Genomic DNA, 17,459 nt, shown 5'->3' with positions numbered 1-17,459 from the left:
ATTGGGAGCAGCAGTAAAGAACTCAGGAGCAGAGGCAGTTTTTTTCAACAGTTCTGCCAGTTAAAGGGAAGGGGATTGAAAAGGCCAGTCAAATCTGGCAAATAAAAAGATGGTTACAGGACTGGTGCTACAGACAGGGATTTGGTTACTACCCTCTATGTCAATGAGCAGCTGGAGTGATGACTACCCAGGGTACTGTGTTCAGCTCTGGGGCACCAAGCATAACGAGGACGTGGACCTATTAGAACATGACCAAAGTAGGGCCACGAGGATGATCAAAGGGCTGGAGCCCCTCTCCTATGAAGACAGGCTGAGGGAGTTGGGGTTGTTCAGCCTTGAGAAGAGAAGGCTCCAGTGGGACCTTATAGTGGCTTTCCAGTACCTAAAAGAGGGCCTAACAAGAAAGCTTGAGTGGGACTTTTTGTCAGGGAGTATAGTGATGGGACAAGGAGTAATGGTTTTTAATTAAGAGGGTAGATTTAGATTAGATATTAGGTTAGAAATTCTGTACTGTGAGGGTGGTGAGGCACTGGAACAGTTGCCCAGAGAAGTTGTGGATGCCCCCTCCATGGAAGTGTTTAAGGCCAGGTTGGGTAGGGCTTAGAGCAACCTGATCTCGTGGAAGACGCCCTGCTGATGGGGGGGGATTTGAAATTAGATGATCTTTAATGTCCCTTCCAACCCCTACCATTCTATGATTCTATGAATCTTCCTATATTCAGTAGAGAGTTCAAAAATTCTAAGGTTGCATAATGCTTACACAACAAAATTATATGATAAAGGATGTTATCAAAAGTTTGAGGGTCTTTTACTGACCAGACTTTTGAGAGAAAATGCAAATTGAATCCTGAGACTGTTCTATGGTTCATTTACTCCAGTCTAGTTGTTCTGTATTCATTCTTAGATGAACTCTCAGAAGCCATCACAAAGAAAGTGAAATATGTACGAGTAGAAAATCCCAAGTTTGCTACTGTTACAACAAATTGTGAGGATGGTTCTTGTTGTACCATCTTTGCAGATGGGACATCTGTTATAGCAAAGCCACAGGGAAGATATCAGGTGGGAGTTACTATATTTCGTGACAGTGATATTTATCTGTGTCCAGAGTTCCACACCATCAGCTTTTCTCACCTTGACTATTTTAACTCCCTTCTCTGTAGCCTTCATGAATCTTATGAGTCTCTCTGTTTTATACTCTGCCAATGTTTACGTAGTTACTCACAGCTGTATAGTAAATTTATTTCACAATCTTAAATTTTCTAAAGTCAAAGATTTTACAAAGACTAGCATCAGCTTACTGTTATCATCTTCTTTCTTCCTCACCCTCCATTCCCTCAAAACTGTATGTTTCAGTAGTAAAGATCTGAAAGCTCTCCTCTTGATTTGCACCTGTTCTTTATTTTTATGCTATATCTAAGCTGAATATTTCACCTTTGAGGACTGAACCTCATCACTTTTTTACTGTGATAGGTTTTACCCATCAAGACAGGCTCCCTTTTCATTGATGAAGATTGCACAGCAGTTTATACCCATGAAGTTTACAATTTCATCAGCAAGAAGGAAGTAAAACAAACAGGGAGATATGTTATGAAACACACTTCCAGCACTATCTGTGAGGTGATGGATCCTGAAGGAAATCTTTTCAAGGTAAAATACATGGAAGGAAATGAGTTTCTGCATTTTAGGTAATTTTATCTCATAAACATTTTTCAGTTAGTTTGTAGCCTTCTAGTACTAATTCTTAAAGTAGCCCAGCTAGCCAGAAGAACAGTTCCTGAATCAGATCTCTGAAATGTTCTTGAGAACATGACAGTTCTCAGGTTTCTCTTTTTTGGTATTTCCCCATTTTAGAAAGATTAAAATAAAACACATGGTCTGCAGTTTACCTCACCTGTAAAGCTACCTTAATTATTGACTCATAGCAAAAAAAATCAGCTCTGCAAATGAGAATTAAAAATGAGAGAGGCTATTCACTTTTCAGAAGATCCATAGAAACACTCTAATCTGCCTGGTAAGGCAAATATTGTTGTAAAATTCAGTCTTTAAAGTCACACTGTTTGTGCTGCAATCCTTGCACACCTAAGACATGCTTTTGAGCTAGGTTGGTACTTATCTTTGAGTTCATTTAAGTGTCTGTGATCCACATACTGTTTTCCAGTTAAAGGTTCTAGTTAAAGGTTGTGACATCCAATTGTAATCATTACCATTCCTATAGATTATGTGTGTTTGTAATCACATGCCTTGATAAATCTGATATAAAGTACACTAAAGAGGATATAGAGGGGTTTCAAACTTACACAGTTTGGCACTGAGACTCTCTTGGATATACATTGGCATTATGTGAGAAATATCCCGATGATTTTCTAAGACAGGGTCTCTTGTGAAGCTAATTTATTCGCAATTGCAATGGTAGGCATCCTGCAAGCAGGAGCATGCAGCAGAAGTGTATCATAGCCCTATGTCCGCTATTACCTGATGCTTGTTTCCTTCCCTGTTTCCTCATTGGCTGAGTACTACAGTTTCACAACCTACCCAATGCTTGTTACTATGCTTTTCTTTTTTCACTGTCTTCACTTTTTTTTTTCCTGTGAATTTCACATCACTCCACCTGAAATATGATTTTTTTTGTCTCTTTCACTGGGCTAGATCATATTACAGTCCAGCAGCAGTAAGTTACTGTTTTAAATAAATCATGAAACTCAAATAATTTTATATAATTTCAATTGTAGGTCATGGCTGATGGCAGCACATCTGTGGTTGTTCCTAGCATGGGCTCTGACAACAAGGAGAACAGAAGTTCAGCATCAGTACTCCCAGAAGATAAGAAACCTATCATTTATGATGAGCATGTCCCCAGGTAAACAGCACGAGTTCAGGTTTTGTAGACTGACACTTTCTTTGTTCAGTACTGTGTATCTACACACTTGATGTCAACTTCTTGAAGTTCCATTTTCTTGTTTTGTCATCAAAATGCTTTTTAATTTTTGCCATCTAGAAAAGAATGTAGTTTGAAAGCCATTGGATTTGATCGGTGTGGTGGGTTGACATTGGCCAGCTGACAGACACCCACTCAGCTGCTTGCTCGTTTCCCCTCCTTGACAAGACAAGGGCAGAAAATAAAATGGAAAAGCATGTGGGATAAAGACATATTGCATAACAATTACTGTCATGGGCAAAACAGATTCAACTTAGGGAAGAATAACATAATTTATTGCCAACTAAAATAGAATTGGATGGTGAGAAACAAAGACAAACTAAAACACCTTCCAACCCAACCCTTTATTTTTCCCCAGCTCAGCATGACTCCTCTACTTCCTCTCCCTCACACACCCTGAGTGGTACAGGTGTATGGGGAATGGAGGGTGGTGGTCAGTCCATAACAGTTCCTCTCTGCCTCTTCTTCCTCCTCACACTTCTCCCCTGCTACAGCATGGGTCCTATCCATATGCTGCAGTCCTTCAGGACAAGTCTGCTCCAGTGTGGGCTGTCCAAAGGCTGCAGTTCCTTAAGGTAATATCCACCTGCTCCACCATGGTCTCCTCCATGGGCTACAGGGGAACTTCTGCTCCGGTACCTGAGCACCTCCTCTCCCTCCTCCTTCTCTGACACTAGTGTTTGCAAGGTTGTTTCCCACACTTTTTTCCTGACTCCTCACTACCTGCACAGCATTCAACCCTGTCTTAAATATGCTTTCCCAGAAGAGGGTCCAGCTTGGCTTCTGGGCTCAGCTGTGCGCAGCAGCTGGGGCCATTGCAGCCAGCTGGAACCATCTGTGTCCAGCATGGGGCAGCCCCAGCTTCTCCTCACAGAGGCCAGCCCTGCAACCTCCCCCAGTGCCAATACTTTGCCTCCTGTGTTCAATACAATCGGACTTGTGTGGATGACTCTCCAGGTTCTTTGTCATCCAAACGGATGGTTCAGGAACTGAACTCCTACGGAGCAGGGATGTAGAAGAGTATCTCACTGAGGCTTCTAGAGATTCAGCTGCTGTGGTCTTGCAGGAACCTGTACAAGAACATCCAGGTAGGAAAACTTAATTTATTTTCTGACAAACTAGTAACAGAAAAAATTACAAAGGTGGGATCAGAAGTTTCAAAACTCTTATTTGGAGAGGAAATTTGAAATGTTTTTCCCCACATAGACAGGCATCCAAACTTCTGGCAGTGAAGCAAAGGGAAGGAGCTTGTGCAAAAACTCTGGGAAACAGAGAATTAAATGAATGACATTTTGAAGGGATCAGTGAAAGAACAACTGGTGTATCTTTTTCCACTCTCAGATACGCACACAAAAGCATTTACCAAATGCATAGATTCTCTGTGTGTTTCCATCAAAAATATTGAATATATTGCAGTTTTCATTTAATGATATAGTTGTGTTTATCAATGAAGACAATGATGCTCTGTTGTTGACCATTAGTCTAGCTGTTAGAAAGAACAAATATGTTATTAAGAAGCTGGAAAAATATGACTGAAGTAGGAGAAGCCAATACAGGGTTGGTACTTGGCACCAACCACCCCATTACAGCAATGCAAGAATTTACAACCTGAAATGGCTGATTGTGAAGTTAGTTAGAGATACTGTGTTTCTATAAATATACTGTGGTATAACAGGTAGATACTTATAGTAAACGTATCTTGAAAAAGACAGAAATACATGGTTCCCCTAGATATGAGGGATGATAGTAATGACCAGTTCCTCCCCACTGTATAAACTGACTGGAATAATTTTGTCATGGGAAAAAGGAAAGAGAAAGGGCACTGAGAGAGCCAAAAAAGATAGGGAAAGTGGAAATCTCAGGAAGATGGAGAGGATGCATACCAGTGAAGATCCCAGCCAAGAAAACCTGCTTGCAACCAACAGTCATTCGTAATGGTGGCATTTCAGTATTACCTCCAAGGACTCTCATTAAAGTATTACAATCACAGGTTAAGAGAAAGACAGAGGAAGAGTTCCATGTTCGATGTTTTCTTTGGATCCAGCTGTTAGGATGCTCTTCCAGATTTCATACTCTACCTTTCCCTGTACACTATTTGCACTGATAATGAGGCTTTACAATTTTGAATCATTGTAACGAAGTACCTCCAGTGGCGATATCAGAAGCCCAACAATGGGATAGATAAGATTAGGGTAGGGAGACTTTGGGTAAGAAAAAATATTTTGAAAAACTTCAAAATTAATCAAAATAATAAAAAGAGTTAATAATTTATCTCTAATGGAGTTCATCCAGTGACCAGACTGTGATGTATAAAACACAGTAAAGAATTATGTTTATTCTGAATATGATGTACATCTTCTGAGATTAGTATTCAGTAAACTTGGACCAATGGTCTGTTCTTTGTTTGGGATATTGCACGCACTATACAACTGAGCTGTTACCCAAGACTAAAAGCAAGTAGTGTTGGCAGTCAGTTGTTAAACATGGTCTGAGTAATCCAAAGCTGTCAGCTATTCTACAATCACCTCAAGTGATCCAATATTATCTATAGCCATGTGTATCATATTTTCACATTGACTTTTACACCTGATAATAAGTTTCTTTATACTTATGAAAGTATATTTTTTCTGGAGGTCTGAAACATTTGTCCATCATTTTTGGATTCAAACTGATTCTTACTAAAATGTGCCTTTGAACCCAGGTGTTTTAAGTATTACTGTCCTCCGCCCTTTGCTTGAAGCCTCTCCCTGGGTAATGAAGAAAGAACCAGAGAGTATTGTTCCTCCAAATCTTCAGACAAGGACTTGGAATACATTTTCTCCTCATGAGGTATAACTTTTTCAAAACTGTCTTTTGCTGCTTAAGCAATATCAGATGTTTGCTACAGAGGGGGAAGTGGAACTCTAAACAATGTGACATTAAGTTCAGTTTATTAAGCAAACAAAGCAGAGGGTAGGCTGTGTCAGGGAAAATCTAGGCAACTTGTGTTTCGTTTATACTCAGTGAGGTGCTACAGCAGTTTTAAGGAGAGTTCATTTTTCCAGATGAAGAGTTTGTAAGACAGATAAATTGTGCCTAATAATCTACAGACTTGGTTGTCTAGATCTATGATGTTATAAGCAGAATATGTGCTTTTCAGCTGAGATAGTCATTACTGATATCTGCATTTAGCCAGTAATATAAATAGCCTCTTGCTCTTTTTCCTTGTTTTTGCCTATGTTCAGAGGAAGATCACAGATCCTCCAGTCAGAACACATATTTGGAAGGGTCTCCACATCGAATCTAAAAAGCAGCCGTGCTTGCCAGTACCTGTGCGAAAATGTCCTAATAAACTGCAAATCCGTCAGCTGTTCCAGTATGAGCCACTCAGTGACGAACTGAGAGAAAAGCTACAGCTTTCTCTCAAGGTAGTACAATCATATTTGCTTCATTCTTCTAATGAGCAACAGAGAACAGACAAATCAGGTGACATGAATTTATACATATCTGAGACAAGAATTCTAATACTTTTGAAAAACAAACAGCATTTCATACATAGACAGGTGCTCTGAGAAGAATGTATTTCTGAAGCAGCTCAGCTCTCCTCTCCCATCCCTTTTGGAGCTTACTCTTCTATGCAAATACATGGGGTCCAATCCAGTACACATCATAGATAGTATACTAACAAATAGTGTCTTTTCTGTCAGTATTGTTATCTGTTAGTTTAACTTTGCTTAGGGTTTGTTTTCCTGCACAAAGCCTTGAAAACTTATATTTATAATGTTGTACAAGTATTTCTAACCCACCATAAATCTAGTTAGCTTAGTGAATAAGTCACAGAAACAGTAGTCTTTGTTACCAGTTAGTTTTCATGGATCAGTACTGAATATTTCTAGGTTCAAGTCCGAATTCCATCACTGTTCATGTCTAGCAAATAGCTGTGTAGTCTTCTGATAAAGTGTCTGCCCATCCCTCTTTAGTGACTGGTTCATAAAAAGGTAAAAGTTGCACCTCCTATTTAAGCGTTCTGAGATAGGATCTGAAAATTCTGCTGTTGATCCTTGCCAGCAGTTCCATACTTCACTTCTCTGTTTTGGTATAAAACACCGATTTATTTAATTTGCACTGTGAAAATGCTCTTAAAACAGATTTTAGAGTTAAAAACACATTATTATTTACCAACTAGGGAGTAACAAATTTACACGTTCTATAACTTAATTATTTAACATATTTTGATGATGGTATTGCAGACTGAATTTCAAAATTAATGGCATGTGAAATCTGTGAAGGTAGTAGCACATTGTAGCTTGTTAGACTATTTTTTTCACGTTACAAAGTAATAGAATATCATTGACAGCTTTTCAGCCCTGGCGTGGTTTGGAACATACCAATCTAGCAGCATTAAATTTTATCCTTTTACAGTCTATACATACATTAAAATGATTCTTTAATTTGCACGCTGATTTTTTGAAGGCAACACTCTAGAGAAAAAAGTTCCAGACTGAAATCCCAACTTAAGTCTCTCCTTTGACCAGATCTGTTTTGGCTTATAGAGAAAGAATACTTTGTTATGTCAGGAAGGAAGAATTGCAGTTATTGGCACTGAAGAGACATTTGTAAATAACTGCATTAATCTGAAAAGGAAAAATCCTCATTGCTTATATATCAATGTCCAGTTAATGCATTTCTCCAGAAACGGGTATCTTAAATTTTTAGCCAAATACTCACTTTGGCAGAACCAAATCAATATCTAAAGAAAATGTATTCTTCCTTTTTCCATCTACTTGGAGAGGCATGAAGGAATGAAAAAGAACTGGAACCAGATTACTTCTGCCAACCTTCTCCGTTCATAAAACTCAGTATTGCATGTAGCTTTTTAGCAGGGTGGTGTGTTAGCGCAACCCTCTGTAAGGACCCTTTTTTCCCTCCAACTAATCTTCTATAGCATAAAGAAATGTGGACAAAAAAGCATCCTTTTCTTTAGCACTCAGTGTGATTTTGACAAAGTAAACTTGTGTGTAGAAGCAGAGTTTCAGACACTTTCTGAGATATTTTTTCAACTATGATGTTGTAAATTTCCTTTTCCCTAATAGAGATCAAATGAAAAGGAGAGAAAGACCACAACTGGTGTTTGTTAGATCATCTTTTATTCATTAAGCTGATCTTAATAATGTAATCAAATTGTTATTATTAATAGCAGATAGATATTTACTCAATACATTCTTTTATTCAATCACATAGTTTACTCAGGCACTTGTCAGTCGCTCATACTTGCCTGGCTTGTACAGCAGCTGGGAGGCCATGCCTGACTGCATACTGAGAAGCAAGGGGTCACAGTGATTCACCAGGGGATTCTAGGTAGCTCATCACCACCCTCTTGGATACGCTCCAAGTCACACAGCTTATTGTGGATGCTAATGTGTGCTAGCGGCCTGCTACAGATTCAGCAGATGCATGGTGCCATCAGTTTATCAGTTCTTGAAGATTCAACAGTATTGCTAGTCATGAGCGTTGATTAGACTTTGGCAAGATGTTACCTGTTGCCTTCTTAGCACATACATCTCTCTTAGACCTGGTAGGTTTTTGTAACTATTTCTCCATGTAAACCTCTAGATAACCAGTGACACAGATTCACACAGAAAGGGTCTTTATGACACTGAGAAGTACATGCATTCATTGCTTCTACAAATCTTTTTCTCTATGTATGTGTCCATTAAGTCTACGTCTCGAAAGCATACATCTGCCTCTTTCTCGTTCTTTTTCCATTGTTCCACAAGGAATACATAGAAAACATTTTAAAGCAGGAAAGTGAGCTGGAAGAGATGAATGTAAAAGAACCAAGAACAGAAGATGAAAAAGAGAATGCTGCAAATCTCCTTGATCTGGTTACGGTGAGAAAAAATACAATTTTAAACCACTTCTTTCCAACAAATACGTTGTATTGTGTTGCAAGTGTCATCCTTAAAACACATCATAATCTATTAATAGAATAACAAATGTTTGGATAGCACAATGCCACCTCTGCTGTAGTTTAGTGGTGAAGCAGAGCCACACTGAGCATTGATCTGGACTACTGAACGTCACTACTGCCATTCTTGTTAAGCAATGCTGAAAACAGCTTATGAGTTTAGCCTCTTCAGAATGATACATTCCCAAACACCCAGGCCAAAAATGACTGAAGTACTTGTGTCTCCCAGAATTAGGATGAGAATGTTTCCAGGCTGTTGTCACTGCAGCTAAGAAACTTGTCTTTCAGTCACTGCGACCTCCATACAAAGAGTTAAAACCTGGTTTTGGGGTAATCCAAAAACAATCTGGATCATTACTACTTGCCTCTGCCTGTATTTTGGGCGCACATGCTCTGTTAATTTGCACAGCAAGTTAGACCGTGAGAAGAAAAGGGAGAGGAATAGGAAAGGTGGGAAAAAGGAGAAGAGGGACTTGGAGTAGGAGTCAGGAAATGGTGAGGTTAGTGGGAGATGTGTGGTGAAAATAAACTAGAGAAGTTCACGCAGCAAAAGTGGTTGGGCATTAGAATGAATGAAAGAGACACTGTTTACATCTTATGTTAAGAATGATCATATATGTAGTGGTCAGTTTGCTCTATTTCAGTTCTTTAAATCATTTGTTTCCTACAGGTTTCTTTAAAATTTGTTACTTTGTGTTATGTTAATTCACGTGCTAGATTTTTAATAGTTACTAAAGTGTTTTCTTTTTTAGTCTCATTTAGGAAATGTTTTTATTTCTATTTAGTCAAATAATAAGCATATAGTGAATTCAAACATACTGAATTTAAAAATCTGGCACTTGATTTAGTCATATTAGTGTAAATATTCACTACTAAAGGAAGTATCCACCTCTTAAAAGTGAATATATTCTAGCAAACGAACATTGTCTTAGGCTTAGAGTCTGTGTTTTAAAACTTGTCTTAATGTGCAAAAACAGTGAATATGAAATATTTCCAGTGTTAAATGCTGTTAAAGTCCTTTTCCTAGCTCTCTGGATTTTACTCTATTTTTCCTTACAAGCTTAAAACAAACATGTAATTCTGTAATTCATCCCTGAACCTTTTAGGCAAGTAACCTTAATTTGCTGAAACAAAAAGGCTATTTTTTGGTATTACAAGCTTCCATATATATTTTTGCTCAGCACTTTTCAAGTGACATTCAAGTTTAAAAAGAGAGTAGAGAAAAGAGACACCTAGCAAAAAAGCAGGCGGGAACTCACAACCTTTCTGAAAGGAAGATTATGGAGAAATAATCTTTCAGTAACTCAATCAGCTTCAGTCCTCTAGGCAGACATTCATGTGTTTTGATGATAGTCAGGTGCTGAATCTAACATGCTACTCAGTTCCAATGGCCTTATCTAGTGACTAATCATTTTTGTTTGTCCTGGCTGCTATGAACACATTTCCAGGTACAGATTTCACATTAGACAACTATTCTCTTACCAGTAGAGTCCCACTGTGGACCTTCTGTGACCCAGGAATCAGTGCCACACTCCTCCCTAGTCTCCACTGTTCCCTAGCTCTGTTACAACCTAGGTTGCCTGGTCATAAGAACTCTGGCTTCCAGTTAACTGTTTCGGGGCCAGCATGAAAATAAAGGAAATATCTTACTAAAAGTATCTCGCACCGCTCGAACACTTTACTGTCAACCAGCCTCAAGAGAGGTCCTCATTAATGAAACCTGCAAATTCCTGAACACAATTCCTATTTGATTTCTTGTGTCCATGAGTTTTAAAACTGGTTCAAATCCTTTGCAGGAAGATTTGAGTTTGAATATGAACTGGCTTAATTGGTTTAATAAACAGCAACCATGTAAAATATGAAGCCACCTGTGAAGTGCATCATCAAGAAAGAAAAAAGTATCTGTTTAGACCAGGGAAATTGTACCTCATTTCCTTTTGTCCCAGCTGTTGTTTTCTAACACACTGAAATACCTTCATTCCTGTAGTCACATTCTCAGGTAACAGAATAACACTTGTTTGGATTAGAAATCGTTTGAAGAGGATGCTATTGTGAGATCTGTTTCTCGCCTAGTCAGTTATTCGTTCTTCTTTGCAGTCCTTCCCTATCTGGGAGAAGTCATCTGAAGATCTCGGTGCCAGAGGTAATAAAAATTGAATATCTATCTTTTAAAATGATTGAATACTATAGTAAGTATTAAAGTACAGTAGTGGTATTTTGAAAGAAGTAACACAAAAGTGAATTAATCTGTATGCTACGTACATGCTTCCATTTCTTTCATTTTGAGCATGATTTGCTCAGGGGTTGGAACTAAATGATCTTTAAGGTCCCTTCCAACCCAAACCATTCTATGATTATATGATATTCACAGGTCGTTAGAGCTTGTTAGCATCAATGATTCAGTACCTCTAAAAAAACACTTCCTGTGTTTAGGCACGTGTATTTGTCATTTTGATCCACATTTCCATGTGTGTACAATTTTCTCAGGTATAAGAACTATGACACAGCTCTACTTGGTTAATTTTATACATATATTAATATTTCAGATAGGTTTTTCAAAGCAACTGAGTAAGTCCTGGCTGTTCATTACATTTGAAAATCGTGTCTCAAACAATCATCTTTTGGTTCTATTAGCCTTGTCTGAGGGAAAAGAAGGGCCAATGTACTAGAATCATAGAATATCCTGAGTTAGAAGGGGCCCACAAGGATTATTAAGTCAAATTCCTGACTCCACAATGGACTACCTAAAAATTAAACATATGACTGAGAGCATTGACCAAACACTTCTTGAACTCCAGTAGGCTTGGTGCCGTGACCACTGCCCTAAGGAGCCTGTTCTAGTACCATCATGTCAGTGAAGAATCTTTTCCTAATATTGATTGGATACTTTCCTAATATCCAGTCCTTGGCGCAGTGTCATGCCATTCCCTCTGGTCCTGGTACTGTCACCAGAGAGCAGAGCTCAGCGCCTGCCCCTCCACTCCCCTTCGTGAGGAAGCTGTAGACTGCCTTGAGGTCTCCCCTCAGTCTGCTCTGCTCTGGGCTGAACAAACCAACTGATTTCAGCCACTCCTCATACATCTTCCCCTCTAGACCTTTCACCGTGTTCGTTGACCTCCTTTGGACACTCTCTCATAGCTTTATATCATTCTTATACTGTGGCACCAAAACTGCCCTAAGTACTCAAGATGAGGCCACACCAGCACAGAGTACAGCGGGACAGTCCCTTCCCTCAGTTGGCTAGCAATGCTGTGCTTGATGCACATCAGCGTACAGTTGGCTCTTTTGGCTGCCAGGGCATACTGTTGACTCATGCAACTTGCTGTCAACCAGAACCCCCACATCCCTTTCCATAGGGCTGCTCTCCAGCCTTTCATCCCCATGTCTGTATGTATATCCAGAGATGCTCCATCTCAAGTGCAGAATCCAACACTTGCTCTCGTTTAACTTCATATGGTTGGTATTAGTTTTCCTTTGTGAATTTCTACTAAGTTTTCATAATATACTTGTTAGCATTTATTAATGTTTTAAATAGATACAAAAAAAAATATTTCTTTCCTTTAAAACTCCATGGACCTTTTCAGTAGAAAAATCCATAGTATTCAATCCCATAGTGATGCTAGTCTTCAAAATGTTATTTTTCTGCCCCTCCTGCCTTGCTAAGAGTATTTCTGTTTGTTAAAAAATATCAAAGCACAATATGCAATGTAAATGGAAACTGCTGCAAAGGCTTGCTACGGTTTTCTGATTTTGAAAGTATAATTAAAATGTGCTTGTAATATAACATTATTAACAAGGAAGACAGAGTGGAAGAGAAGCTCTTTAAAAGAGGCAAAAATAGAAAGAAAAAAATAAAAGCAAAATACAAGTTATTTTATTGTGAAAAAGGTGATCAATTTTTTTTTTTTGAAATTTGCTATTACATAATTCCTAAAACGCTAACAGATGTTGTCATGATCAAATAGGATCATATCTCTCAAATACTCATATATCCTAAGTTTTGCCACACAAATTTTGTTTGAACCAAGAAAATTTCTTTGAATTCACAGTCTAGGTGCAAAGCATGAAGTAAGCAGCACATTTTATAGAAGATGTAAGTGGACAGGGAAATTCTTTATTAAAGCCCCCAAACTTTTCTGAGTCAAATATGGAAAGTTTGGCTTTTCTGCATTGTACATGTTGAAGCAGTAGTTCCTTCCATGAGAATGTTGATTGTGACTGTGAAGGCAGCCAAAATTAAGTACAATGTAAGAGTGCTGAAAGTAATAAAGGTACCTGAAAGCCCAAATTATTTTCTTCACCTGGAGACAGAGACCTGGAATGTTGGTCCCCACTCAAACTGACTGAATGCCAGCAACTTTTCCTATTCACAGGTATTTGATTTGTGTCTTGAAAGAACATAAATATATTTCAGGAAATACAGTGTGGAGGTTTGAGCTTAATATGCTTCTGTTTTTTTCTACATTGAACTGAATTTTGCCTCTTATTCCACAATAATAAAGAATCTGTAATTGGCCTTTCTCATAAAATTGCTTCTTGACAATAAAAGACAGAATAATCCAGGCTTCTCTTCAACTGGCTCTACAGTTGGCTCTCCAGCAATAAATCTTTAATTTGATTAAAAGTACAGGGATGTAATTAATAAGGACAAATTTTATCTTCACAGCTTTTAAACCATAGCTTTTCATCAAATGTTAGAAAGATGCATTAAAAATATATCCTTTTACGTTTGTTATTCATAACAGTTACAAATGTTTAGGATAACACTTACATTCAGTAATATTCTTTACTCTGCAGCTGACATAACTGAGCTGTATGAACATGCAGTCGCTTCCCAATGCCAGCATCACACAGAGAAGACAGTCACTAAGCAAACAGAGGAACAGGAGCAGAGTTTCAGGTAGGACAGACCAGTGAGAAGTCATGTAAATAACACGAAGGATGGAACGAAGCTGACTGTCATTAAGAACCAGGAACTAGATCTCTAGATACATAACACAATAGCTTTTCCTATGATTATTTTGTCCCTCTGTGCCTCTCTTTCCTTATCTGAAAAATGCTTGTAAGTTTGTCGGAAAAGGATTTTGTGGGTCATCTTGGTTGAATAATACAATAAAAATTAGGATTTATGCGAACAATTTTGCTGCAAAGCATACAAATTCAAGTCATGAGTCTCTAGTTAAAATTAATATAACATACTTCATAAAGAGCATTTCTTTCCAGGGTTATCTTATAAATGTGTTTGTGCTTATAAAACATTATGCTAGTTTTCTCACTTTCACTTCTTTTTTTCCTTCCTGATCATTCAGCACAAATGGACAAACACCAGTGTCCAAATGGCAGAGCAAACTACAAGAGTACAGGTAATAGTATTAGTAGGTCAGAAAGTTAATTGTTTTAAGAGCCACCTTAAGTCTACATTTGCAAAGATTGTTATTGTTTTCACCATTATTCCACATGAAAAACACAGCAATGTTTTTACACATTCATTCGCAACGAACTTAAAATATTTTGACAGCTATTTAGGCCATTCACTGTTTCTCAGATTATACCGAATAACCTGAAATGGTGATGAACTAGTATTATGATCAGACACTTGGTTTTTCTTTCTTGATTTTGTAAGAGGTTAAATAGCAATTGAAAACAGTGTTCTTCCCTATTACTTCTTAATTACTTTCTAACTGACTTGCATGAGATATAAATCTTTTTTTTATATATAATTCCAAATTTATACTTTAATATAACATTTTCCACTATTTTGCATACAATTTAAAGAATAAATACATACGTATCTGCATAGCCAGCACTGAGGAATATCATGTGCAGTTCTGGCTCTAAAGTCAGCGTCAAAACTCTCAATAAGATTAAAAGGGTGAGGATTTCTGGAAGTTGTTGAAACAATAGTATAGAATCATAGAATATCCCGAGTTGGAAGGGACCCATAAGGATCATCAAGTCCAACTCCTGGCACTGCACAGATCTACCCAAAAGTTTAGACCATGTGACTAAGTGCACAGTCCAATCTCTTCTTAAATTCAGACAGGCTTGGTGCTGTGACTACTTCACTGGGGAGCCTGTTCCAGTGTGCAACCACCCTTTCAGTGAAGAACCTCTTCCTGATGTCCAGCCTAAACTTCCCCTGCCTCAGCTTAACACCGTTCCCGCGGGTCCTGTCACTGGTGATTACGGAGAATAGGTCACCTGCCCCTCCACTCCCCCTTGTGAGGAAGTTGTAGACTGTGACTAGGTCCCCCCTCAGCCTCCTCTTCTCCAGGCTGAACAGGCCAAGTGACCTCAGCCACTCCTCATATGTCTTCCCCTCTAGGCCCTTCACCATCTTCGTCGCCCTCCTCTGGACACTCTCCAACAGTTTAATGTCCTTGTACTGTGGTGTCCAGAACTGCACACAGTACTCAAGGTGAGGCCGCACCAGCGCAGAGTAGAGTGGGACAATCACTTCCCTCGACCGACTAGCGATGGCCGCATGCAGGGCTGCATGCGGGGGCTGCTCTCAACAGAGAGGGATCTGGGGGTTGTAGTTGACAGCAAATTGAATATGAGCCAGCAGTGTGCCCTGGCAGCCAGGAGGGCCAACCGTATCCTGGGATGCATCAAGCACGGCATCGCTAGTCGGTCGAGGGAAGTGATTGTCCCGCTCTACTAGTAGTGTAAAACAGATTTACACTACTAATAGTGTAAAACTGGACTAACTCAAGCTGAAAACATAAGTGGTCTTTATTCAGGTGAGTTTTACCTTCAGAAGTTTGAACAGCTTTTTCTGAGTATCCACAGAGCCGTCAAGTTTTTCTGTCATAAAATAAGGAAATTGGATTAATTTTGTTTTATAAATTTTGGCAATCACAATGCATCTGTAACACCAATCCTCAGGTTTAAATATTTGTTGGAAGGTTCAGAAAGCACTATATTGGCAGTCTCGGACATGTTCCACAAGGTTTAGAGAACTGGAGCATGTTCTGAGGAGGAGCTCTTTGGAGCAGCAAACCCACAGTCCATAAGCATTTTGATCAGCCCCTCCATAAATCGGTATCTGCAGAGGAGTTTGTCTCTGCATGCCAGACCAGCCTCTTCTCAGTTACTACTGAGAAAACTGCAAGAATATTGTTCAACGTGATTAACCAGAAAACAAAATGCCACTTGCAACTCTTCTATTTCTCAGTGTTTCGGACATAATATTGAAAAACAGGGTGAACTCAGTTATAATGCTTTTTTCTTTCTTTTCCTTACTAACAATGGCAAAAATTTCTTAGGAAAGAACTTGATGAAGAAAAGGAAACCTTAATGGCAATAAGAAACAAAATAATTCCTCCATATTTTGAATCAGAATTGGGCAAGGCATTTCTCTCAAAAAAGGTAATGAAGCTGTAAACTAGGTATGTTTATGTGAGGCCAGATAGTGTCAGTCATCATCCCACAAAGACAGTTATGGTTTTACATCTCAGCCTCAAATTATGTCAAGGCACTGTTACAGAGGACAATTGTTGCAGAATTAATACTGGAAATTATATGCCCTTGTCAAAGGAAACATATCTTGGAGATGGCATATATGTACTGAGGCCAAACCATGTAGATTCCTTATTTAATGTCTGGGGACAGTCTGATTCAAAACAGATGCTGAACCTTGGGTCTTTTCATTCACCCCTTCAAAACCTCTCTCTGTTAACTGGAAAGGAAAGTAAGAGTAAACCAACCCATGTTAACTGGAGGTGGCCTTGGGAACTTTCCTGTTGTATTCTCACCTGATCAATGCTTTCAGTATAAAGTATCCTCAAAAATGCACTTTGAAATCTGTGGTATACTTATAAGTTCTCTTTTTACTACTTTGGTTCTCCTTATTTATTTCCATTGCATCCTCTTTTTTTTTTTTTTTGGGAGGGGGCGGGGGGAGGAGGAGGAGAGGGGAAGGATGCTATTTGTTGTTGTTATTGTTTTGTTTTGTTTTTTAGTGTTTCTGGTTAGAATACCTAAGCTCCTTTTCTTCCTTTTCTCTAGTTTCCTGATGTGGAAGCACTGTCAAATGAACTTCCTCCAGTTCCAAAAATAGAAAGTGAAAATCTCCTTTTAGAGACAATCAAAAACCCCAGGAGAGGTAATTTGAGCTCTACTGTCTGGTAACTTTTTAATATCTTCTTTATTGTATTATTCAGTTGTCTCATTTCATACTGCAGTTAAATTTAAGAATAAATTATCTGCCCATATGTATTCTGGCATTTTGATACATGAAGTGCTTGGACCACAATAACCTATCTATTCTAATACATGAAACACACACAGCAGCATTCCCTGACACTGAGATACACCAGTATGGACAAGGCTGTGTCTGTGCTAGTAAATTCAGTCTCCTCAAAAACGGTGATCTTTTCCTTAGCCAAAACTCATTTACCCAACAATATTTCTGGGGAGACTGCTCAACACAGTCAGTATCATTCCAATGTTCAGCAATTTAACCGTATAGATTACCATGTTTAAATATCTGGGAATGTTCCTGTTTAATCCACTGATATCAATGCAGTCTATGAGACTTCTATGTTTCATGTGTTAAAGGAGCCTTTATAGACA

The 17,459-nt window shown here is 38.6% G+C and overlaps 1 protein-coding gene across 7 annotated transcripts in view; it reads left to right on the top strand.

Moving 5' to 3' along the window:
* Positions 1–17,459, top strand: part of SPAG17 (sperm associated antigen 17) — a 116,477-nt gene that overhangs the window by 85,502 nt on the left and 13,516 nt on the right. For all 7 annotated transcript variants that reach the window (XR_005823983.1, XM_040572490.1, XM_040572481.1 and 4 more), the window contains 12 exons: positions 905–1,059; positions 1,471–1,647; positions 2,730–2,857; positions 3,893–4,023; positions 5,637–5,764; positions 6,160–6,342; positions 8,692–8,805; positions 10,980–11,025; positions 13,680–13,782; positions 14,192–14,245; positions 16,151–16,253; positions 16,893–16,989. Coding sequence is in view for 6 of the 7 variants with exons in the window: in XM_040572490.1 (XP_040428424.1) it covers positions 905–1,059; positions 1,471–1,647; positions 2,730–2,857; positions 3,893–4,023; positions 5,637–5,764; positions 6,160–6,342; positions 8,692–8,805; positions 10,980–11,025; positions 13,680–13,782; positions 14,192–14,245; positions 16,151–16,253; positions 16,893–16,989 (1,419 nt within the window). In the remaining variant the exon portion in view is untranslated. The remainder of the gene's footprint in view (positions 1–904; positions 1,060–1,470; positions 1,648–2,729; positions 2,858–3,892; positions 4,024–5,636; positions 5,765–6,159; positions 6,343–8,691; positions 8,806–10,979; positions 11,026–13,679; positions 13,783–14,191; positions 14,246–16,150; positions 16,254–16,892; positions 16,990–17,459) is intronic.

Source organism: Cygnus olor, chromosome 1 (assembly GCF_009769625.2).
Source record: "Cygnus olor isolate bCygOlo1 chromosome 1, bCygOlo1.pri.v2, whole genome shotgun sequence".
In the NCBI taxonomy this organism is placed as follows: domain Eukaryota; kingdom Metazoa; phylum Chordata; class Aves; order Anseriformes; family Anatidae; genus Cygnus; species Cygnus olor.
The sequence above is the reverse complement of the archived record's forward strand: the minus strand, read 5'-3'. Positions and strand labels throughout refer to the sequence as shown.